Here is a 25,093-nt window from a genome sequence, read left to right on the forward strand (position 1 = left end):
AATTCACCAAGGCTAAGCTCAAGGGCAGTAAAAGTTTACAGTCTCAGAAATTTGAGAGGAGATGGGCTCATTCATTCATTCCCCTACTCACAGTTGACTCACAAGCATCCATGCCAGTGTTCCAGGTGTCTGGCTAATTGAACCACACCCTGGTGTTTTTAGGAATGTGCCAACATCCATAGGAAGCCTCACCCCACCCACACCCTTAGCCTACAAAAGTGTGGGTGTATAGGAGAAAAGGTGGAGGATAAGGAGACAACAAACAGACAAAGTGGGAAGTAATGTCTGGGAATGTTATACATTGTTGAATGTACAGGCAAGGAAGAGGGCTATCAGTCAACTGCCAGGATCACAAGCTACATTAAGCAATGCTAAGCAGCCCATTGTGGTGTGATTCCTGCCTGGAGCTTGGCTTAGAGCTTGGCCTGCACCTTGGTAGCAACCATGCTGAGGCAGCACCTAATCCCAACAAGTGCAAGAACATTAGAGGAAGACAAGGTGGCATGCCACTTTATAAATGTTAAGACTTATTTCTTATAAGAACATCAAAGCCTTATTTGCGTGACTAGATCAACTTACATAGCCTAGGAGGGTGAGTTAACCCAGGGCAACAGCCTATTATTAGGAAAGGTGCGTACAATAAAACTGTATTTGTACAGTTATCTTCTATGCTGTGATGTGTCCAGTCTTTGGAAAACAAAGAACCCTCACAAGCATAAAAACATTAAAAAAAAACTTGTTTGAAGAAGAGCTCTGTGATACCACACATCTTGCATACTATTTTATACTAAGAACTGGTCTTTGAGATGGCTAATTAACTATGGTATCCAAAGGTCAGCTGAATATATTTTATACAAATTACAGTAATTTTTAATGAAACATATCTTTTGATGATGATGATAGAGCAGAAAACAATGGTTTTAAAATTAAATGTGTGTTATATTCCCTCTGATTTTACCAATTTGGGAAATTAAAAAAAATGCATTACTTGCAAGAAGAATCTAGGATTCAACTGTTATGTGGCACAGAGCACATACTAACTTGTTATACTATGGAATGAGTGCCATTTTAGCTTCTGCTGCAGTGCCCAGTGTATTTATTTGATGTGACTTTATTATTCTTAATGTGGATTTTGGCAGGTAACCAGGTAAACTTCAGCAAAGGATCGTTACCTTGTTGTGGTGCTGGAGCTTGAGCACCTCAATGATGCCATGAGCTAAACCGTGAAGGGCCACCCAAGATGGGAAGGTCATGACAGAGAGGTCAGACTAAATGCGATCCCTGGGGAAGGTAATGGCAACCCACCCCAGTATTCTTGCCGTGAAAACTAAATGGATCAGTACAACCAGAGATATGTCGGTATACCATCGGAAGATGAGACCCCCAGGTTGGAAGATGGTCAAAATGCTACTGGGGAGGAACAGAGGATGAGTTCAACTAGCCCCAGACGTGATGACGCAGCTAGCTCAAAGCCGAAAGGACAGCTAGCGGCCGACGGTGCTGGTGGTGAACGGCGAATCCGATGTTCTAAGGATCAACACGCCATTAGAACCTGGAATGTAAGATCTATGAGGCAGGGCAATTTGGATGTGGTCATTGGTGAGATGTCAAGATTAAAAATAGACATTTTGGGCGTCAGTGAACTGAAATGGACTGGAATGGGCCACTTCACATCAAAGGACCACCAGATCTACTACTGTGGACAAGAGGACCACAGAAGAAATGGAGTAGCCTTCATAATTAATAGTAAAGTGGCTAAAGCAGTGCTTGGATATAATCCAAAAAATGATAGAATGATCTCAGTTCGAATTCAGGGCAAGCCATCTAGCATCACAGTGATCCAAATATACGCCCCAACCACAGATGCTGAAGAAGCTGAAGTAGAGCAGTTCTATGAGGATCTGCAGCACCTACTGGACAACACGCCTAAAAGAGATGTTTTCATCACAGGAGACTGGAATGCTAAGGTGGGCAGTCAAATGACACCTGGAATTACAGGTAAGCATGGCCTGGGAGTACAAAACGAAGCAGGACATAGGCTGATAGAATTTTGCCAAGACAACTCACTCTGCATAACAAACACTCTCTTCCAACAACCTAAGAGACGGCTTTATACATGGACTTCACCAGATGGACAACACCGAAATCAGATTGACTACATCCTTTGCGGCCAAAGGTGGCGGACATCTATACAGTCGGTAAAAACAAGACCTGGATCTGACTGTAGTTCAGATCACGAACTTCTTCTTGCACAATTTAGGATCAGACTAAAGAGATTAGGGAAGACCCACAGATCAGCTAGATATGAGCTCACTAATATTCCTAAGAAATATGCAGTGGAGGTGAAGAATAGATTTAAGGGACTGGACTTAGTAGATAAGGTCCCGGAAGAACTCTGGACAGAAGTTTGCAACATTGTTCAGGAGGCAGCAACAAAATACATCCCAAAGAAAGAGAAAACCAGGAAGGCAAAATGGCTGTCTGCTGAGACACTAGAAGTAGCCCAAGAAAGAAGGAAAAGCAAAAGGCAACAGTGATAGGGGGAGATATGCCCAGTTAAATGCAAAATTCCAGAGGTTAGCCAGAAGAGATAAGGAATTATTTTTAAACAAGCAATGCGCGGAAGTGGAAGAAGACAATAGAATAGGAAGGACAAGAGACCTCTTCCAGAAAATTAGAAACATCGGAGGTAAATTCCAGGCAAAAATGGGTATGATCAAAAACAAAGATGGCAAGGACCTAACAGAAGAAGAAGAGATCAAGAAAAGGTGGCAAGAATATACAGAAGACCTGTATAGGAAGGATAACAATATTGGGGATAGCTTTGACGGTGTGGTCAGTGAGCTAGAGCCAGACATCCTGAAGAGTGAGGTTGAATGGGCCTTAAGAAGCATTGCTAATAACAAGGCAGCAGAAGATGACGGCATCCCAGCTGAACTGTTCAAAATCTTGCAAGATGATGCTGTCAAGGTAATGCATGCTATATGCCAGCAAATTTGGAAAACACAAGAATGGCCATCAGACTGGAAAAAATCAACTTATATCCCCATACTAAAAAAGGGAAACACTAAAGAATGTTCAAACTATCGAACAGTGGCACTCATTTCACATGCCAGTAAGGTAATGCTCAAGATCCTGCAAGGTAGACTTCAGCAATTCATGGAGCGAGAATTGCCAGATGTACAAGCTGGGTTTAGAAAAGGCAGAGGAACTAGGGACCAAATTCCCAATATCCGCTGGAAAATGGAAAAAGCCAGGGAGTTTCAGAAAAACATCTATTTCTGTTTTATTGACTATTCTAAAGCCTTTGACTGTGTGGACCATAACAAATTGTGGCAAGTTCTTAGCGGTATGGGGATACCAAGTCATCTTGTCTGCCTCCTGAAGAATCTGTATAACGACCAAACAGCAACAGTAAGAACAGACCACGGAACAACGGACTGGTTTAAGATTGGGAAAGGAGTACGGCAGGGCTGTATACTCTCACCCTACCTATTCAACTTGTATGCAGAACACATCATGCGACGTGCTGGGCTTGAGGAATCCAAGGCTGGAGTTAAAATCGCTGAAAGAAACATTAACAATCTCAGATATGCAGATGATACCACTTTGATGGCTGAAAGCGAAGAGGAACTGAGGAGCCTTATGATGAAGGTGAAAGAAGGAAGTGCAAAAGCTGGCTTGCAGCTAAACCTGAAAAAAACCAAGATTATGGCAACCAGCTTGATTGATAACTGGCAAATAGAGGGAGAAATTTAGAAGCAGTGAAAGACTTTGTATTCCTAGGTGCGAAGATTACTGCAGATGCTGACTGCAGTCAGTAAATCAGAAGACGCTTAATCCTTGGGAGAAGAGCAATGACCAATCTCAATAAAATAGTTAAGAGCAGAGACATCACACTGACAACAAAGGCCCGCATAGTTAAAGCAATGGTGTTCCCCGTAGTAACATATGGCTGCGAGAGCTGGACCATAAGGAAGGCTGAGAGAAGGAAGATCGATGCTTTTGAACTGTGGTGTTGGGAGGAAAATTCTGAGAGTGCCTTGGACTGCAAGAAGATCAAACCAGTCCATCCTCCAGGAAATAAAGCCAGACTGCTCACTTGAGGGAATGATATTAAAGGCAAAACTGAAATACTTTGGCTACATAATGAGAAGACAGGACAGCCTGGAGAAGATGCTGATGCTAGGGAGAGTGGAGGGCAAAAGGAAGAGGGGCCGACCAAGGGCAGGTGGATGGATGATATTCTAGAGGTGACGGACTCATCCCTGGGGGAGCTGGGGGTGTTGACGACCGACAGGAAGCTCTGGCGTGGGCTGGTCCATGAAGTCACGAAGAGTCGGAAGCGACTAAACGAATAAAAAACAACCAGGTAAAAGAAGTGGAAATCTAGCTTTGTTGTTGCTAAGATCAAACACTTTATAATGCATATTAAGTGTTTAATTCAATAAATTATTTTGCCATTTTTTAAAATAATTGTTTTCTGCTCTGGAACTCTTGCTAGATATTTAAACCCACGTTTATAGTGAACAGTATCCAGTTAATACAGCATTGTGCTGCCATCTACTGATCATCCTGATTTTTGCAGCCCAGATACTGGTAGCTCCATTTCCATTCTCCACCTCCCATCCGCTTTGTGATGTAGCCATTCCAAAAGACCCCCTTTGGCGCCTGCCCAGCCTTGACCCCCGGACAGGAAGGACTCGTTCTGATCCAGAAGACCCGAGCTTCCGCCCAAACAGACTACAAAGAGCGCCTCGTAGCCTAGAGCGGCAAGGGGTGACTCCGCTCTACCCCTGCGCGGCCCCTCCTCTAAATTCAGTGCCCGTTCTCTATGGTGATTGTACGGGCTCGGAGGTACGGGTCTTGCGCCAAGCTGCTCCAGCAACAGCGGCGGCTGGAGCGTGGTCATCCTCGCCTCCTCCCCAAGGGCAGCAACAGCAGAAGGGACGACATGAACGCCCGGCCGACCCCGCTGCCTCGAGCGACTCCCTGGCGCTCCCTGCCTTGCCCGCGCACCGAACTCCGCCTCGACCTGGTACTCTGTGGCGGACAGACCTTCCGGTTAGTGCGCCCCCTGGCGGCTCCCAGCTAGGAATTGCAACCTTTTCGAAGGCGTCCCCCTTGAACTGCCCCTGCCTGGCCGCGGCGTCCCTTCTCCCTTCCTTAGCGCGAGCTCCGCATCGCTGCAGCCCTTGGGCGGCTTCTTCTCGGTGGCATTTTGCCTCTCCCTCTCTGCGTTTGCCGCCTTTTTCCTGTCGGCTACGCCCCAGGGTAGTGCAACTTTTGGGTGCACGGAGGCTCGGGGGTGAAGGAAGCTGCGCTTTGAATGCATGAAAACCCAGGCAGGCAGGCAGGCAGGCGCGCTCGAGAATATACGTGGGAAAAGAGCGAGAGATTATGGCAAGGTTCTCTTCATAACGACGTGTGTGTTCTGTCTTGCGCAGCAAGGCTCCTGCAGGCTCCTTCCACCATCACAACCACCCTTTTTTTGTTCATCCCCACTTGTAAGAAGGATGGCGGACGCTCCTTCTTTTTGCAAAGAGGTGGTGGCACCCATCTGGGTTTTGTGGGAGGGAGGGGCAACCCTTTGTATTTGTTAATGGTGCTGCCCCTTTTCTCCCTCCCCCAAAGCCACAATACCATTAAATTAAGAAAGCCCCTCTAATTCTTCTGAGAATGACTGATCAGTAGAATCAATTCAGTCCTTTTAAACTCTTACGATTTCTGCATATAATCCTTGGCTTCGTGGAGCTAAAGGCTTGAGTTGTACTACAGCGCCAGTCCTTCCCTCTTGGCACAGCCATTGGCTTTCTGAATTTTCTTTTGCTGCCATTGTATTGTAAAAGAACCTGAGAGATCACCTACAACAGAAGGGAATTTATATAGCTCAGGGTTGAACTGTGGAGTCCTGGGTGCTCTCTGAGCCTGGTTGTTTGCTTGCAGACGTTTCGTTACCCGACTAGGTAACATCAGTGCTAGTGATGATGATGTTACCTAGTTGGGTAAGGAAACATCTGCAAGCAAACAACCTGTTTAGCGACTGCTCAGAGTTACAACGGCACTGATAAAGTAACTTTACGACTGGTCCTCGCACTTATGACCGTTGCAGCATCCGTGCAGTCACATGATCGAGTTTTGGGCACTTTACAACTGGCAGACATTTATGACTGTCGCAGCGTCCTGCAATCACACGATTGCCATTTGCGACCTTCATAGCTCTGGCTTCCAACAAGCAGCGTCAAAGGAGAAGCCAGCAGTAAAATAATCAGTTGTGGTCATGTGATGTCTCGCTTAACAACTGCAGAGGAAGTGAGGTCATAACTCTGTCACAGTGACATGTTATCTCATTTAATGGGCACATTGCTTAGTGACAGAGTTGCTGGTCCCAGTTGTAATTAAGCAAGGACTGTCTGATATTTGGTTATATTAAAATCATATTGAATTTTATTTCTGTCTTCTAGAAATAGAACTGCATGATCTCAGGAAAATAAATGTTTGATATAAAGGGATCCCAGTGGGGACAATATAAGTGCCCATGCCTGTTCCAAATCGCCTCTTCTTCACATCTGGATCAATGCACAGCGCTATTAGTTACCCCACTCAATTTTGTGTCGTCTGCAAATTTGATAAACATTCTCTCTACCTATTCATCTAAACTATTAATAAAAATACTGAAGAATAGAGGACCCAAAACTGATTGTTGCAGCATCTTATTTGATATCAGACTCCAATATAATAAGGAACCGTTGATGAGTATCCTTTGATTTTCAAGCCAGCTATATATCCAGTTAATTATCATGTCATCTTGCTTAACTAGTTTGCTAATCACCATGGCTGAAATCAAGATATATTACTGTATGTCTATAGCTTTCCCACGGAGAAGCTACCTGATCAGAACATAAAACAAGGATAAATCTGCAGGATTTGTTCTTGATAAATCCATGCTGATTTCCAGTACCTAGTGCATTGTTTTCAAGATGTTTACAGATTGATTTCTTTATGATTTGTTCTATAATCTTCTCAGATGTTGATGTAGTATTACTGCTCTGTGGTTTGCTGGATTTCCCTTTTCTCCTTTATGAAGGAAGAAACAGTATCTCTTCTCCTCCAGACACTTCACCTGTTCTCCAGGATTTCTGAAAGATAAAACAAAGATTTGACCAGTTTATCAGCTAGTTTTTTGAGTACCCTAGAATGCAATTTATCTGGCCCTGGAAATTCATTCAAGGTAAAAAGGTATTCCCTGACCACTTTCTATCAGTCTCAGCCTTCAATCCTGCCCTTTCATCCTGATTCTCACTGGTGGAAGACCTATCAAAATAAAAGTCAAGTTGTTGGCCTTTTTTGATACCTGTTGACATTTTCCTGCCTTTACTGACCAGTGGTAAAGGCAGAAAAATGTTCTCTTAAAAAAAACATATCTAAAAAAGCCCTTGTTACTTTTAGCATCCTTTGTTAGTCCCAGCCAATTTCATGATACTAATTTTACAGTTAAGGCTATTTGTCTCAGTTTTTGTGATCCAGCCTTCTTTCCATATGTATTTGCTTACTCACTAGGAAGCAGTCACTCAGTCATCCACACTGGGCAATCAGCAGCTCTCATCATTAGCTCTTATTCAGTTTGTCTATTCCCCCTTTAAAAATATATGATTTAATAATCTGTTAGCATCAGATTTCATAGTTTAACTATCTTTGACAAGGATGTTACACTTTGAGGTTCTGACTGATAGTAAAGCTAAGAAAAACATGGGCATTTAAGCATTTTTGCTAATTATAGTGTTCATATTTGGTATTAGAAGTACTTGGATGTTGCAGGGTAGGCTGAAATATTTGTGATGTCCATACAGAGCTAAGAAGAAGTATACAGAGGTCTCTGATGCTGTTTCTCTGAAGTGACATACTGCATATGTTGGCTTCCAACCACACTTTGACATTCTTTAGACACTGCAACAAGATTTAGTCTGAACCTCAGTTTTATTTTATTTGTATATTTTGTGGCTATAAATACAGTAATAAATAAATCATATCGCACTCTGAAACATCTGAATCTTAGGAGAGGAACACATAGGAATACCGAGACAGATGTCAGCAGAGAAACAATTAAGAGTCCTGGACTTCCATTTCAGATCTTAGCTCAACTGTGACACTTCATGGGCCAGTCAGTTCTCTGAACAGTTCTCACTGAAACGCTGTCCAGATGCAAAAACCCCCTTGCATGTTCCCCTGAAGTCCTTGGGAAAATGGTGGGATATAAATGTGTATGAATCTTTTTGCATTATCCAGGCAAACACTTTTAAAGTTGCCTGTGATCTCAGGCCCAATTGTGGACTATAAGGATCAGGAGCTTCTCCTTGGTCACTTGCAAGCAATGGAGTGCACTTCTCCCAGAAATAAATTTAGTTCTCGCTCCTTCCATTTTCAGTAAAGGAATTAAGACTGTACCTTCCAGCCATGTCTTTTGAATTGCACTACTAATAATGGTAGTTGCATTTTTATTGATAAAATAATTTAGATCAGTGTTTCTCAACCTTGGCAACTTGAAGATGGGTGGACTTCAATTCCCAGAATACCCCAGCCAGTCTACCCATCTTCAAGTTGCCAAGGTTGAGAAACACTGATTTAGATTGTTCATCTCTTTGGATAAAAGGCAGGAAATAATAAGAACTCTTATAACAATATCCATTAGATGTGATGTTTGGGGAAGGGAGCAGCTTAATGGTAGAGCACACAACGCTTTTTAAATAGAAGGACCCAGTTTCTATCACTGGTTGTTTGCTCAAAAGGATCAGATTGCTGATCATGGTTGATTGAAGAGCTGCTGTTGGAGGAGATGCTCCTGGGCTAGTTGAAAAACAGGCTCACTGGTTATAAGAAGCTTGCAATTTTTCTTTTCCCATTTCATTTTTTGCCTGCTTAGAAGTTAATAGACGTGCTGTGTTTTTCTTTCCTTAACTTGGCTCCTAAGATCAGTTAGAAGCACTACCATGTTGTACCATCTTGCAGTCTAATATAATTGTTAATACTTAAATTGCACACAGCCTTAAGGAAAGTTATAAAAATAAGTTTCTCATTCCCTCATTTCCCCTTACAGCCATTTTGGAAAACTTCTTCATAGAGTGGAAGGGGGGTGCTCCTGTGTCATTTGAGAGAAGTTTGGAGAAAAGACATGAGAGCTGAAATGTTCCTTTTATGAACTTCACAATTAATTTATTTTGGGATCCAAGCTGGAGTGGTGTTAGTGCAAACTTTGTTAGTTTGGTGAATCTTGGCTCAGACATTTTTCATAGGCGACCTCAGCTTTAAGAAATGAGGCAACTCAGTTGAGAGGCAAATGAGGTATCGACTGGAGGACCTGGGTAGCCTTTTTAGGTGATACTTGGCTGTTTCTGCTGCTAACCAAGCCTGTGATCTTCTCAGGTGGTCTGAAACCAGCCCTGGCTACTGGACTGGCGTGTTGGCTGGACGCGTTTGGACCCTAACTCAGTCTGAGGAACAACTCTGGTACACCTTGCATGAAGAGGAGAAGGAGGAGGGTGGCAGGGAGGAAGAAGGCCTCTCTGAACCCCCCGTGAAGAAGAGCAGGAAGCAAACACTGCCCGGCCCTAGTCGTGCTGGGACAAGTGAACGTCCGGGCAGCCACTTGCCAGGAGAGCTGGCTCGGGCAGTAGATGGGTTGACCCCTTCGCAGATCCTCCAGGACTATTTCCAGCTGCATGTAAATGTATCTGGCTTATACCAGGGTTGGTCTTACGTTGACTCACACTTCCGGGAAGTAGGCGTTAAATTCCCAGGTAGGTGAACTAAGAAATAGCATTGGAGAGTGATCTATTGCTGCGAGAAAAATACGTTTTTTTATGTGATGAAGAGACAGTACAATATCCTAATTTGTGCACGAGCACCTATTTTCAGGAAATAGAAGTATGTGATGTTTTGTTTTTTAAAATCTGTTCAATTGTTTCCGATTCTTGGAGACTGCCTAGACCAGTCCCTGCAGTTTTCTTGGCAAGATTTTTGGAAGTAGGTTGCTCTGGCCTCCTTCTTCTTCCCAGGGCTGAGAGGGTGGGACTGGCCCAAGGTCACCCAGCTGGCTCTGTGCCTAAGGTGGGACTAGAACTCTCTTACCACGCGTGATTGGCTCTTGGGCCCAAGGTCACCCAGCTGGCTCTGTGCCTAAGGTGGGACTAGAACTCTCTTACCACGCGTGATTGGCTCTTGGGCCCAAGGTCACCCAGCTGGCTCTGTGCCTAAGGCGGGACTAGAACTCTCATACCACGCCTGATTGGCTCTTGGGCTGAGAGTGACTGGCCCAAGGTCACCCAGCTGGCTCTGTGCCTAAGGCAGGACTAGAACTCACGGTCTCCCAGTTTCTAGCCTGGAGCCTTCACCACTACACACAACTGGCTCTCCAGTTCATGTCCATGACATCCATGTGATGTTTTGTTTAGCTGAGAGTAGTTGACCAGCAGCAAAGCTGTGTCTTACGATATTAAGAGTGCAGGATTTCTCATAGAATCTGATGCAGGGTTTGCATTCTTAAATGTCTTCATTTTTATCCATTTTAGGGAACAAACATTGTCCTTGTCTGGCAAAGGGAGATTTGAAAATGGGCAGACAAGTGACCCCAAAGTGAGGCTTTCTTGTCCAGAGATCCCTCTGCTTCCTGCATGGACGTCTAGCTCTTACTGCTAGTCCTATGAAGATCGAGAAACAGAAACCACCCTATAAGTCAGCACCAAGAAAAACTGAATTCCTCAGTTAGTTTAACCATAAAGTACGTGACTGGTGATAGGAAGACAGGAGTGAGGTCTCAGAGCCATCCCAAATCTTTAACTCGGTCTCTCTTCCCTCCCCTCAAAGAGGGTACTTCTGAAATTCCATCTTGTGCTGCCTGCACATTTGTCAACTTTTTAAAATCAAGGATTAGGTGCTTTTGATTTTAAGTGAGATTCTCAGGAAAATAATTCTACAGATGAGGAACCTGCAGGGCCTCAAGTGGGGCCTTTCCCTTTCCCCTACTACGAGTTGCAAGAGTCTTTCTCTTTTTGAAGAGAAAGGTGTTGATGGAACAAACCTACCCACCTGGGCTGCCACTGCGCTCAAGCAAAAGCAGGCGTCTTCCAGGCAGGAAGAGGCAGCAAGCATCACTCATCCCTCCTCGTCTCCTGCACAGGGGACCTGATGGAACTAGGGAGTGATGCTTCAGCTCAGTGGAGGCAGCTGCTTGCCCAGGGCTGTGTCCTGGCACTGTCCAGCCAAGATGGAAAGCTGAACCTGCTTCTCAGGTCAGGTCCAACGTCCCAGTGGTGGTCTACCCCAGGGATGAAGCCCACAGAGCGCTTGCAGTGCTGGGCACTGAGCTCTCGTCCCATTTAATTCGAATAGCTGCCACCTACAAGAACTGACTGAGTGCTTGGCTGGCTCTTTCTTCCTCCAGGCGTACGGGTGCTGCGGCAGGACCCAGTGGAATGCCTCTTCTCCTTTATCTGCACCTCCAACAACCACTTGTCCCGCATCACCAACATGATTCAACACTTGTGCCAGGCCTTTGGGCGCCGCCTCTGCCAGCTGGACACCAAGACTTACCATGCGTTCCCCTCACTGCAAGCAATGGCAGGTAAAACCTTAGGCAGCTAAGTTGCTTTGCTGCCTTTCCCTCAACAAAGCATCCTTTTCCATGTCTAATGCCTTCTCTGCTTCCTGTCCTGTTCCTGAAAGGGCACATAAAAAAAAAAAAAGCTCTTCTGCTCCCATGTCAAAAGACCATAACCATGCAACAGAAATTTATCATGCAATGCTAATGTAACCATGCATCTGTTTGGCACAAACTTAAGTTTCAAAAAGGTTGGGTTTATTGTTACAAAAATTGTGTGTTTCTCCATTAATTTCCTTGCTTTTTTCTTACCTATGACATGCTTGGGAAAAACAGAACAGTATGGGAGGCAACAGGGGAGCACTTCTGTGTTTTGGTCGTTGGGCATACAAGAGGTTGCCTTGGCCATTGGCTGAGAGCAAGGAGATCTGGAGCTCTCTCAGTTTTAGACAGTGGACCCCCTTGGGTGAGGCTGCCCAGCCCCACTCCTGCTCCCAAATAATCTGTGTCTTGGTAGCTATGCCAAGTAGGATTGAAAACAGTGGAGTGGGAATAACTTGGGGTGACGCAGAAAGGCATAGTGTGGCAGAGACCCTTGTAGACAGAGAGGTGGGGAGGTAGTCCAGACAAGAAGTACACCCAGAAGAACTAGCTCTACTTTATTGTAAGGTTACATCAACAGAACCTTGCAAGTCTGAAAGCACATTTCTCCCGCCTGGCCTTTACAGCCCAAGAAACTGGGAGGGTCCCTTCTGAGACTTTTGCCACGCCCACATTCCTGCTGCGGGCTCAGCTGCCTCTTATCCGACTGTTCCCCTGGCTGCGGCTCTTCCCCATCTCCTAAGGTCATCCCCAGATACCAATGCAGGCGCTGACTTGCGAGTAACAGAAAGCAAGCACGGGACTTTCCAAGATGTAGAGAACCCTGGAAGCTTACTCTTCCCAGGCTCTTGAGCATGCAGGGCTAGGGGTTGAAAACAAAAACAGACTCTTTGGAGCCTCAGCAGTCCAAACTAAGAACTCAAAGTAAAGCTTGAAATAAAATATCTAACCAAGGAAGTAAATGGATCTGGAGGCAGCAGTTTGAGGCTTGTTTTCCTGCTCTCACACCAGCAGTCTCAAGAAGTCTTCCACCCTCAGCTGTGGGTGTATGAGCGCCTCCCTCCTTGAGTTAGACAGGTGGAAGGATGGTTTGAGAGGTCTCTGGCCCCTTCCTTGCTGCTGAGGAAGGCTTTTCAGTAAGCGGAACCATCTCTCTTCCCTGCCCGGGCAATGAGCTGAGTCCCAGCTCGGCAGCATAGAAGGGTGGAGGAGTTTATTCGTACAGGCCTGATCAGGTAGATGCTTTCTCTGCAGATTTCTCCTTATCATCCTCTGGAACCTGCCATCTCCCAACTCACACACTTTTCTTCCAAGCATCATTTATGCTGAGCAAGCGTTGAGTCTGCAGGCACTCATACTCTGGGTCTGGAGCTTTTTCACACAGAAGCTGGTGTTTTCCCTTCGCCACACGTAGGGAAGCTCGTAGCTGATGTCACACAACTTTTGCAGTGTTTGCGGAAGGCCAAAGGGGAGAGTGTGGGAACAGGACAGCCTTTCTCAACCTTTGGACCCTGGAGGAACCCTTGAGATATTTTTCAGGCCTCGGGGAACCCCTGCACATTCAGGCTCAAATATAGGCCAGAAGTTACAAAATTATTGTGATCGTTTCATGGGTAGGCCTCTCTCTCTATATCTCTCTATATCTCTCTATATCTATCTATCTATCTATCTATCTATCTATCTATCTATCTATCTATCTATCTATCGATATAGATAGATCTAGATATCTATATCTATATCTATAGATATCTATAGATACCTATATAGATATCTATCTGTCCAAGTATCTATCTATCTATCTATCCATCTATCTATCCATCTATCTATCTATCTATCTATCTATCTATATATGTATATATATATATATATATATATATATCATATTTCTCCCCCGCCCATCTTGTATTACGACAACTCTGGACAATTGTATATGCATTAACAGTGTTCTTAAACTAAAAATAAGGAATGAAACTTACCTCTTTAATGTGAGGTTGCTGAATTTGAAGTAATTTTTTAAACAAATCATGATCTCCCAGGGAACCCCTAGTGGCCTCTTGTGGAACCCGAGGGCTCCACGGAACCCAGGTTGAGAAACCCTGACCTAGGAGGTGATCTTCCTGTTCCAGATGACCTGTTTCAATATGATTGCGACTTCCTCCTTTCACGCTACTTCCTTCACACTCTAAGGAAGGATAGTTGTCTGGTTTCTGTTATCTGTCTCCACTCCAGGGTCACAGTGCTAGCTGATTCAATGTACAATTTTACTACAGTTCTGCTTTAAATCTATTTCTGAAATAACGAATAGCATAAATAGAATTAAATAAATTAAACCTCCACATGCTTTATTTGTAGTCATAAGTTTCTTCCCAACAGGACTTTTCACTTATTATTATTATTATACTTTATATACCACTGAGTACCAAAGTCTCTCAGCAATCTGCAGCTAAGAAAACCCTAACAGCAATGTATTCTGTACACCATCTCGATGTGACTCCCTTAACAGCAATTCAGTAGTTATTTAAGATCTGTTAATTTAGTGTAGGTCATATAGCTGAAGAAATGTTAAGTGCTTGGGAACACGACTCAGCAAGGATAAGGAAACCACTGGCAATTCAGGCTTGTAAAAGATGAATACATCCAAATGGACATTGATTTGAAGGGAAAGTCAATGTAAGATTGCACATAGAAGTGCTAAAGGCCTCAAAGAGCAATTGTCAATTGCTGGGAATGTAGACAGCTGCAGTTGGTTTTCGGCACTGCCTAGTCTTCTCACCAACAATCAGTGGTATGGAAAGAATGAATGGAACTGGGAAAAGGCACCATTCTCATAAACTGTCATAAATCTTCCTTGAAAGATCTTTTGAGCCTTTGACTAGGCGGTTTGTACAAGGATACTTGCAGTTTTGTTAGATGTGTAAAGACATTGTGCCAATGAAGAGTGACGTGACCCACTATCCATTAGCACCATTGCCTAATAGTTCTTACTCATTGCTTGAACTGAACCAGGTAAGTAGTAACTTAGGTAACTGAAACAAGTTGTGAGAAAATACATCCCAGAGATGAGCTACTAAGGTCCATCCTGCAGCAAAAATTCTATTTACTTGCTAAAGGAAAATTCTGAATTTATTCTACTTTAATGAAGAGCTGGTGAACAGTCTTTCGGGAGACTTGGTGAGAACAGCAGCAGATGCTAAGGAGAGGACAAATGTGCATAGGACTGTTCCTTTGGGAAGTAAATTCTTACTTTGGAGTAGGTAAATCTGTTAAAAGGATGGTGTTACTCTGTTGTTCCTTCTGTAGCCATCTATTTCTCTTCGTTAGGCAGTTGACTGATGTTGCACTGCCTATTTCTTGTTGAAAATAGAATTATTTCTGGATTTGGTTCCATGTCTTCACTTCTTGGGGCAAACTGTTGCAGGACCAGATACAGAGGCTCGGCTGAGGGACCTGGGGTTTGGTTATCGGGCACGCTTTATCAGTGAGAGTGCCCGTGCTGTGCTGAAGACTCTGGGTGGTGCTGCTGGCCTACAGCAATTGCGCAGTGTCCCTTATGAGCAGGCCCGGCACGCCTTGTGCACCCTTCCTGGAGTGGGCGTCAAGGTGAGCATGAACCAGGCCCCCTCCCTAACTGTTTTTCTGACTAGCCAAAGTGTGTGGGGTTGGCTGTGCCTATTTGTGTGGACATGTAGTTGTGGTTTGTGAGAAAGGGCTTGAGGTAGCTTTGCTTCTACTGTGGGAGGGGACCAAGGCCTCCCAGAGATCCAGAAACATCCAGGTCACTTCCAACTTTTGAGGCCTTGGCTATAACATAAATGAAAAATGGCCACTTGTAAAACAAAGCAGTGGACTGTAATTTGACAATATTTTAAATTAAAAACATAGCAAGTGCCTAAATTTGAGGCCCCATTTGAGCTTAATGCCAAAGCCAAATACCTCTTCCCTGGCCCTACATCTGATTATCTCTGATAGTCAAAGAGTAACAGCTGTATTTTCCAACCAGAAAAAACCTGCTGATTTGTTCATCCTGGGAAAAACTGTTGGTGGTTTTCCACATTCATGAGGCAAGGGGAGTTGAGGCTGGAGTCACTGTAATGACCCCCTATCCTGTGGGTCAGCCTCCCCCTAGAAGCTAGATTAGCCTCCCGTTAAGTAACTTTTTAGAAGCTGGTAAGGATGGGGCTCTTCTGAAGAACATTTGGGGTCTAAGTTGGGATGATGCTATCTATGTTTATTATTTATGTTTATTGTTGGTTGCTGTGATTAAAATGGACTTAAATTATTTTAATGTGTCATATGGTATTTTCATTACCACGGACATTTTTGGAATTCTTATTTACTGTTGATTGATTGATTGATTGATTTATCACATTTATATGCTCTTTGAGTGAGATGGGTGGTGACTAAATTCGAAATATAAATAAAGATAAATATATCAACAACATAGAGAATATGGTGGCATACAAATTTGATAAACATCTCCCTTCTTCTCCCTTGCAGGTGGCTGACTGTGTGTGCCTCATGGCGTTGGACAAAGCTGAGGCTGTACCAGTGGACACCCATATATGGCAGGTTGCCAAACGTTACTATGGCCAAGAGTTGGGGATGGGGGCCCGCAGCGTGACGGAGCGTGTCCATCGAGAGATTGGTGAGGGTGCTTCGGAACAGGTTCTGCTTGCTTGTGAGCCGAAGCATAAGACCACCTTCGGCTTCCCTTTCACACTGGGAACCAGTCTCATGTTTTCCTCTCTGTGCCAAGTTTCAAACTTTCAGATTTATTTATTTACAGGACTTATATGGCCACCTATCTCGTACAATGACTCTAGACGGCTCACAACAAACCCTAAAACTTAGTTAAAAGCATACCCTTCCCCCCAGGCACCAGACCAAACATCCCCATAGCTCAGCGCCCCCTCCGAGCCCAATGCTTGGGGGAAGAGCCAGGTCTTCACAGCCCTCCGGAAGGCTAAAAGGGTAGGGATCCCTCTGATCCCTGGTGGGAGGCTGTGCCAGAGGACTGGGGCAGCCACGGAGAAGCATGCCTCCGAGGTCCCATCAGATGGCAACGTTTGAGGGAGGGGACCTGCAGTGCACTCACCCTGTCTAACCTAGCAGGACAGGCAGATACCCTCAGGGAGAGGCAGTCCCACAAGTAACCTGGCCCTGTGCCACGTAGGGCTTTAAAGGTGATAACCAGCATCTTGACTTTGCACCTGGAAAGCAACTGGAAGCCAGCGCACCAGTGAACTGCGGGACACCCAAAGCTGCATGTGCCACTGCATTCTGGACCAGTTGCAGCTTCCGGATGGTCTTCAAGGGCAGCCCCATGTACAGTGCATTGCCGTAATCCAAATAGGAGGTGACTAAGGCATGGGTGACTGTGAGCAAGGCCTCCCGATCCAGGAGTACACTTCCAAAAACATGTATAAGAAAATCAGAGTGGCTGTGCTGAGTCAGATCTATTTCAACCCCATCTTATTTCCCATAGTGGCCAATGATAAGCTCTGGGAACCCCCCCAGCAGGACAGGAGGGCGTTAGTTTTGCAGGAAAGCAACATACACACAACAATTATAAATAGCAGTTTCTTCAGTAAACTTCATTTCTATGAAGTTTCCTATCCATCTGGTAGCATTACAGAGGGTGGCCTTGGTGGAAGGAAGGATAACTCTGGTCAGCAGCCAAGCTAAGTATGGACCACCATATCTGGTCCTCTACTGCAGCTGCCTCCAGTTATAGTTCAGCATTTGGGACACATTGAGCCTCTTGGATGAAAAGCCAAATAATTTTATGCTTGTAATATTGACATCCTAAATTGTAATTAATAGTGATAGAATTTCTACTTTTCTTTCTCTGTTTTCAACACTTTAAACCTCTTAGATAACAGAATGTTAATAATCTCTAATCATATTATATAAACTTTACTGCATTGAAACAATATAAATATAATATTTATGACAATACAATAAAAGGGGGAAAAACGTCTGTAATAGCCTTTAAAGATGGCTATAAAAGTCTGGAAAAACATTAAAATAGAGTGGTAGTCCTCTGGACATTCTTGGACAAGAGCCTTCCATTAGCTGTCTAGAAGCATGCAAAACCACCCATAGATATTTAAAGCTTGATACAAGTTCTGTTAAATCTTTAATTTCTCCTCCAGCAGATGCCTAGAACTGAAATACAATAATATGAGAAGGGACATGAGCTATGTCAAGATATGAACCCTTATTCCTTTGTTCAGGCTGTGTGGGCTAGCTCTCTGCCACATTCTCATTTAAGTTTGCTTTGCCTTCAGGGAACTTCTTCCGCAGCCTTTGGGGACCATATTCTGGATGGGCACAAGCGGTGAGTGTGCAAATTGCTTTCCCCTTCTCCCACTACTGCTCTGTGCCATTGCCTGCTATGGCCAGAGGTAGGTGTAAAGAGGTAAGATGCCAGACTGGGAGAACATATCTCTGTATATGGTGCACAAACTTTCTGTCCTTATACAGGTAGTCCTCAACTTACGACCATTCATTTAACAACGGTCTGAAGTTATGACTGCCTTGGAATGGGTGCTTTATGGCCTGTAAAGCACTTCCAAGTGTCGCAAAATGTCACACTCCTCCATGGTCACATGATTGCATTTCGGGCGCTTAGCAACTGGCTCACATTTACGACCAGTTGCAGCATCCCGCAGTCATGTGATCGTGTTTTGTGACTTTTTTGCCATTTTCTGGCAAAAAAATGCCCATTGGGGAAGCTGGATTTGCTTAACAATGCAGTGATTCACTTAACAACCACTGTAAAAATGGTTGTAAAATCGGGTCCGGTCACGTGGTGACTCAACTTACAACTGCAATGACTTATGATGAAAATTCGGTCCCAACTGTGATTGTAAGACGAGGACTACCTGTATTAGCAAAATGCAGAACTGATTTAGAGTACATAGCTCAGCAACACAAGTATCTGAACTCTCATTTTTTAAAGCAAGCTTCTGTTCCTCAAGGTAGAGATGTAGGCTGACCATATTTCCTTGAGACAAAAACAGGACATTGGGATGGCAAAACGGGGCAGGGCTGGGCAACAGGCTGGATTGGCAGGCAGGAACTTCTCCGGTTTTCTCGGGCTGGGAATCTTTGGATTCCTTCATCCGCGAGATGCAAGGCTGGGCTGGAGAGTCTAATGAATGTCCCTGACAAGCCATTCCTGCTCTGGCCATGCTCTTACATTCTTTTCTTCCCGCCGTTTCAAGGCAATTTTCAAGCCGTTTCAAGCCAATCGGCTCGCCCTTTGATCACTGCCTATCAGCTGATCCTGTTTTTTTCTTTTTAGGTTTCCCGCCAGGTTGAGCTCTGCTGATTTTTTCCCGCCATTTCTGCTGAGCTCCCCCTCCTTCCACTCAAAGTCAGACTGCGTTCTGACAGGTTCACGGGAACTTTCAAATTTTTAAGTAAGGTTTTTAAGAAAATGGGACAAAATGGACATTTATATTAAAACGACGGGACGGTCTGGAAATGTTAAAAAAACGGGACTGTCCTGTTCAAAACGGGACATACGGTCAGCCTATAGAGATGGGACGTCACAATCTAATGGTGGGACATATTCATGATTGGGGAGTCCTTTGGGGGCTGAATTAGTGGCTGGTACTTTGGTCCAGTGGTTAAGACATGGACTAGGAGAGGGGAAACATGAGTTCTAGTCCTCCCTTGGGCACAGAAGCCAGCTGGATGATTTAACCTGTGAGCCCTAAAAAGAAGGCAGTGGCAAACCCCTTCTGAAAATGTTGCCTAAAACTGTATGGACTTCTCTGTGTAGTTGCTAGGAGTCAGGCTGGACCCAAGACAAAAAAACAAAAACTATAGAAGAGAATCTCTGTAGCTCAGGGTTGAACTGTGGAGTCCTTGGTGCTCTCTCAGCTTGGTTGTTGGCTTGCAGACGTTTCGTTGACGTTTCACTAGCACTGAAGATGTTGCCTAGTCAGGCAATGAAATGTCTGTAAGCCAACAACCAAGTTCAGAGAGCACCAAGGACTCCACAAAACAAAAATTGACAGTAGGCCAGGATAGGTAAATTCTCTCTTTCACTCTGTTTACACACAGAAACCCTCCCTCCCTCCCTCCCTCCCTCCCTCTGCTACGTGCATTCTTCTACTTCCATCCAGATACAGATAACGTCCCCTCATACGGCCCCCTTTGTTCCTCCAGTTCTATATACCAAGACAGAAGCAGCCACGATGGAGATTCCTGGAGGTTGATATTAAAGCCTTCTCCAGTGCCCCAGATGAAGATTGATGGCCCCAAGCTCCCACTAGTAACGCTGGAACAACTTTCTCTTCCCAACTTCCTAGTTAGAGGCAGATCAGGTGGATGGTGGAAAGAAATCAAGAGGAATGCTCTTTGGCTCTGCAGTTCATGGTTTGACCCCTTGACAGAGGCTCAGAGTGTCCTGTGATTATCTCAGGAATTAGAGGTAGGAATTAGGAGAAGGGGGAATACAGTTTCTAGTGGACAGGGTATAAGGACATTAATCCTAAACTTTTCCATGCTCCCCCATCTTATATCAGTGCTGCTATATCTGGGCTGCAAAAATCTGAATAACCACTAGATTGCAGCAGTGAGAGACAGAAAAAAATTCTCCTCCTGGCTGCCATCCATAGGCGACCTGGATGTTTGCGGCCATACTTTATACGGCCCATTTTCTGAATATCTGTAACCCTTTATGCCATCCAGATTTTTCCTGCTCTTCCCAGGTCCTGTTTTGTGCTGACCTACGGAAGAACCAAGAGTCCTCAGATCCAGATGCCAAACACCGTTGCATCAAAGTGGCCAGGACCAGCCACTCCACCTTGACTTAGTAACCTCTCTTGCAGCTCAACCTTATTTGTGTGACTGATTCAGGCAAGTAAGACGACCATTCCTGCTTGGGGCTGGAGCCAGAGAGAAACCACCATGCTAAGAATAAGGATTCTGCCTGAGCTGCTGAAAGAGACTGAGGCAGCTGTATGCTGTGGGGCTCCTCAGACAGCTGCTTCTACTTCTGCTTTTTAATTTTTTTGTCTTTTTCCCACCAGAGGGTGCTTGTAGCATAAGCTTCTCATGTAGCTGCCATGTATTGTAAACAGTAGGACGTTTCCCCACTTCCTTGTGACTTTTGTAATTGCCATGGGCTTGCTGTGCGTTAGTACTGGGCATAAGGCAGTTTTTCAAGTGGGCCATACGAGAGTCATCGTCTCTAACCCGGGGTCATCTATTGAGAATGTCAAAAGTATCGTTGTTTGGAAAGAGGTGGCAAGCATTAGCCAGGGCAATCTGGAGTCTCATTCATAGCCAGTGATATTGATAAGTTGTCTGTGAGGGTAGGCAGAAATTGGGTGGGCTTTGCCCCGATTCCCCCAAGGAATTTCAGCAGACACATTGGGTCTGCTAAAGCAGGGTTCCTCAACCTTGGCAACTCTAAGCTGTGCAGACTTCAACTCCCAGAGGCTGGGGAATTCTGGGAGTTGAAGTCCGCACAGCTTAGAGTTGCCAAGGTTGGGGAACCCTGTGCTAAAGGTCACTGGTAGCTTAATGGCATCACATAAAATTAAAACATACTCAGTGTTTAGAGGAGGGAGTGAGTTTTATTGCCAGGTTCTCTTGCTCTGTGGAGGTGTTAGTCTGCATGCACTCTGCAATCCTGAATCCATTCACAGAGGCTGCCTGTGACAGGCTCGCTTTTTGTGGCAGATGACACCTCCACCATTTGACTGTTAGCTAAGAAAAGAGGGATCCCCACAGTTCAAAGTTGGCTACCTCAGGATGCTACAGTGGTGTTTCAGAACATTTTCAGTCTTTGGCACCCGTTGCATTACGACTGTGTCCCATAGAATCACTTAACTCTACCTAACTCTAGTTCCATTGCTTCAGTCTTCTGCCACTTACCTGGAGAAAAGCCCTGTTGAACTCAAAGCATCTGAATGGATGAATGGGGTTGCCCTATAAGTGAAGACCCTCTCCAGCTGATATGTGTTGGCTGGCGATCCCATTTGAAAGGAGAGAACTGGTCATTGGAGATAGTGATGGTTTCCAAGTGGTTTACTGAAATGGCTACGGTATTGTGCCAAAACCCAGCAATAACAGGGATCTGTTTTAAAAGGTACTTTGTTTCATTTCTGGTTTGATGTCTTGATGCTCATCCAGCTGCTGAGCAAGCACCTTAGTCTTGTAAGACAGGCCCTCCTCCCTTTTCCACTTATGTGTTGGCTTATGTATATGTGACCCAACAGCGCCTCCAATTTTCTTTGCTGCCCCATGTATTTAGAATGCTAAACCTAACATTCAGTCCTCTGTAATACTCTACCTTTTCTCTCCTTCATTAATATCCTCCATTTCTATAATGAAGTTGTATATTAGGTTCCTAAACCCAAATGATGAGCGTGCTACAGCCCAGCTCAGCATTTTTCTGATTTCAGCAACATTTTCTCGAATCTCACTATCAGAACAGAGACTTTTAAAGTGTGCAACCTGGTCTGGCTGTGGCCTGTTTTTTATTGTGTACCGTTTTAGGAAACCATTATATAGTTCCTGTTACCCAAGCTCACTTCTTCCTTTTGTCTTTGGCCATTTCTAGTGGTTTGGGGCAAAGATCTACTTATTTTTATCCTTTTATAAAGTGCTTCTAAAGTTATTTCTAAGTGCTGTATCAATCATAATAAAACAATGCTGGTTTGTCCCTTAGGACTCTTCTAGCACTGTTTTGTCCCTTCACTTTGGATCCTAAAAATGTGTCTGCAACCTGATTGTGCTCATCTCAGGCAGCCAGTCTGTGCCTGCTTCCTCTTTTGGGGCCAGCCTTTGACAAACCTGGAGTGGGGCTAGCCTTGTGCGCTTCCTTTTTAATACAAGAACAACCAACAGCACAGAAACTTTGAGTTATGAAGTTCCTCTCGAACCAAGAGGGTAGGAAAAAAGGTCAACAAGGCAAAATGAGGAGCTATGAGCTTTCAGATCAGGCGGGAGAGGAACTGGACAGTGGGAAAAGCCCTAGTTACTTCCTTCCTGAAGTGGGCATCAAGGTGAGCATGAACCAGGCCCCCTCCCTAACTGCTTTTCTGATTAGCCAAAGTGTGTGGGTGCCTAATTGTGAGGACATGTAGTTGTGGTATGCGAGAAAGGGCTTGAGGTAGCTTTGCTTCTACTGTGGGAGGGGACCAAGGCCTCCCAGAGATCCAGAAACATCCAGGCCACTTCCAGGTTTTGAGGCCTTGGCTCTAACAAATGAAAAATGACCACTAGTTATACCAGATAAATGGCACCAGGACTATTGTGGATGAAGAGAGAACATTTTAAGAGCAATTAGTGGAATCTTCACTAGGCGGCTTCTCACGCTAAGGATGGCCAGACTTGGTCTCCCACTCACCCACTCCTACTTCATGCAACTTTAAGAGAGAAGTGAAAGAGACGCACATGCATTTATGAGTTTATTCTTATTTTAAGCCCCACCCACTCCCTCAACTAGCCACAAAATATGAAGAATAATTTTACAACTGCCAGGGATTATTGAAAAGATCTGATCCCAGCTGACTTTCTCCCACTTCGTACTGTGACCACCTGCAAACCTGTCACAATTTTTTTCTAGTTTGGGTAACCGTGTAAGAGGACAGCGATAGTGCTATAAAATGACCACTCTTAAAACATTACTAGTCTTTATCCGGAGTTGGCAAAATGACATTGGAAGAGGCACAGCTGGCCCCACGAAAGCAGTGACCCTTCAACGTGGCTCAGACTACTCTAGGGTCCTCAGAGGTCAAGTCCCATCAGCCATCACTCAGGATAGCCATGGCCCCTCACATCCAGAGGGCAACAGGAAAGCTGCTCTAGACCCTATATTTCCTGACTGTAGAAAAACAGTTTCTACTCCGGAGAAACTTCAATAGATCAGGTCCTTGTTGTGGAAGGCTACAAGCTACTGCAAACTTCTCTCTGCAAACAAACTAACTTTTATTCTCCAACACTGCACGCAGCGGAGCTAAGGGCCAGCTACGATGTATGTCCTCATCCCTTGGGGTCTGCTTGCTTGGATCGTGTGGGAGAAGCAGGGTTTCTCATTGGTTTCCTCAAGCTCCACAATTGTGTGCGCAGCTGGAGATCCAACTCCTACTTGAGCTGCTGCAGAAAGCCAGAGGGGTCTTGAACATTTCTTTCCAAGGCCTAGCCACTCCTATGATGGGCCAAAGAGGATGACATAATTGCTGGCTTCAGGTGAGGAATGCGCATGGGGCCCAGGATGGGTCTCGTTGGTGTGGCCGACGGGGTGAGGGGTGGAGCGGAAGAGGAAAAAGCATCTCCAGGGAAGTGTGTGGCTTAGAAAGTACTAGCCCCCACTTCCAGATTCTGGAGGATGCCACTTAATAGGGGACACGTTCCATTCCCCTACAACGGGACTCAGCTGTACTGTGCTGGGAAGATGCGATGGTGTCCCAGACCCTTCCCTAGCTCTTCTTAGAACAGGATGGGAGGGCTGGGCTTGGGACTGCCCACTCAGTTGGGACTGCTGCTGGCTGTGCCATCTAGTCCTCTGTCCTTTGGTGAATGTTCAGTCCTGAGTCTGACGACGAGAGCTGTTCCCCAAGGATTCCTCACTGCTGTTAGTAGCCGAGCCTGAAGAAGACAAAGGGAGAGAAAAGGATAATCGAGGCCAGATTAACTAGAAAGCAGATGGTCCCGGTGCTTCCCCTAGTTCAAGAAAGGGAAGCTACCCAGTCCCTATTTGCTGGGTTTAGTGACCGGATTCACTCCATGGTTCATAATACTTTAACTTTATCCTTGGAATGTGTTTTAAGGAGACGTTTGTTATGAACAACATAAAATGAACTAAATAGCCCACATGTACGTTGCTGGGACTATGACATACATAGCAAAGAAGCTCCTATCGACTAAGACGGCTTAGGAAGGTAAGAAGGTCCTGAAGACCTGGTTCTTCCAGGGGCTGGCCCGCTTGTAACTAACTCTATGAGTAGTGTGTCTGGTCCCCAGCACAGTCAGTTTTATCTGTAAGTTTTGGTGGCATGACAAACAGGCTCAAGAAAAAGCTCAGATATAGCGCTGCTGTCGCCACTGGCCGACTGGTATCAATGCTCACAAACAGGAGAGAGGGCTTTGAGGAGAAAGGCCACACCGAGACACTCCTAACCTCTCACCATTGCTCTCCTGCATGGCTTGGCCAGGGCCCTCTTGACTGGTTCCAAGCTGTAGCTTCCTCATATGTCTCACCACAGCTGTTGCATTGAAGGCTTGCTAAATGGGAGGGGGGAGAAAGAGAGAATAAAAAGCAGGACAAATGCCACTTTGCAGCAGGCTTTTTGGCAGGAGAGCAAAACTTTAAGAGTAACTCCTTTGTCTTCCTTCCCCTACATTCAGTGCTGCCAAGAACTGGCGTTGGGG

The 25,093-nt window shown here is 45.0% G+C and overlaps 2 protein-coding genes across 2 annotated transcripts in view; one reads left to right on the top strand and one right to left on the bottom strand.

Moving 5' to 3' along the window:
• The first annotated feature begins 4,802 nt into the window (after nt 1–4,802).
• On the top strand, nt 4,803–21,094 carry OGG1 (8-oxoguanine DNA glycosylase). The gene is made up of 7 exons (XM_063291424.1): nt 4,803–5,064; nt 9,421–9,794; nt 11,438–11,617; nt 15,114–15,295; nt 16,193–16,340; nt 17,986–18,035; nt 20,422–21,094. Exons 1-7 carry the CDS (start codon nt 4,835–4,837, stop codon nt 20,524–20,526), a joined length of 1,269 nt encoding a protein of 422 aa, XP_063147494.1. The 5' UTR covers nt 4,803–4,834; the 3' UTR covers nt 20,527–21,094.
• Nucleotides 21,095–23,117: 2,023 nt separating this feature from the next.
• Nucleotides 23,118–25,093, bottom strand: part of CAMK1 (calcium/calmodulin dependent protein kinase I) — a 29,066-nt gene continuing 27,090 nt past the window's right edge. Inside the window, exons 11-12 of the mRNA XM_063291425.1 lie at nt 24,850–24,946; nt 23,118–24,310 (exon numbers count right to left, since the gene is read on the bottom strand). Of these exons, the coding sequence (XP_063147495.1) occupies nt 24,246–24,310; nt 24,850–24,946 (162 nt within the window). The 3' untranslated portion in view covers nt 23,118–24,245. The remainder of the gene's footprint in view (nt 24,311–24,849; nt 24,947–25,093) is intronic.

This window comes from Candoia aspera, chromosome 2 (genome assembly GCF_035149785.1).
Source record: "Candoia aspera isolate rCanAsp1 chromosome 2, rCanAsp1.hap2, whole genome shotgun sequence".
Taxonomy (NCBI): domain Eukaryota; kingdom Metazoa; phylum Chordata; class Lepidosauria; order Squamata; family Boidae; genus Candoia; species Candoia aspera.

Coding starts and splice junctions, on each gene's coding strand:
- OGG1 (XM_063291424.1), top strand. CDS start 4,835: ATGGTGATTGTACGGGCTCGGAGGTACGGGTCTTGCGCCAAGCTGCTC. Junction 5,065..9,420: donor TGTGGCGGACAGACCTTCCG/GTTAGTGCGCCC, acceptor TGATCTTCTCAG/GTGGTCTGAAACCAGCCCTG. Junction 15,296..16,192: donor TTCCTGGAGTGGGCGTCAAG/GTGAGCATGAAC, acceptor TCTCCCTTGCAG/GTGGCTGACTGTGTGTGCCT.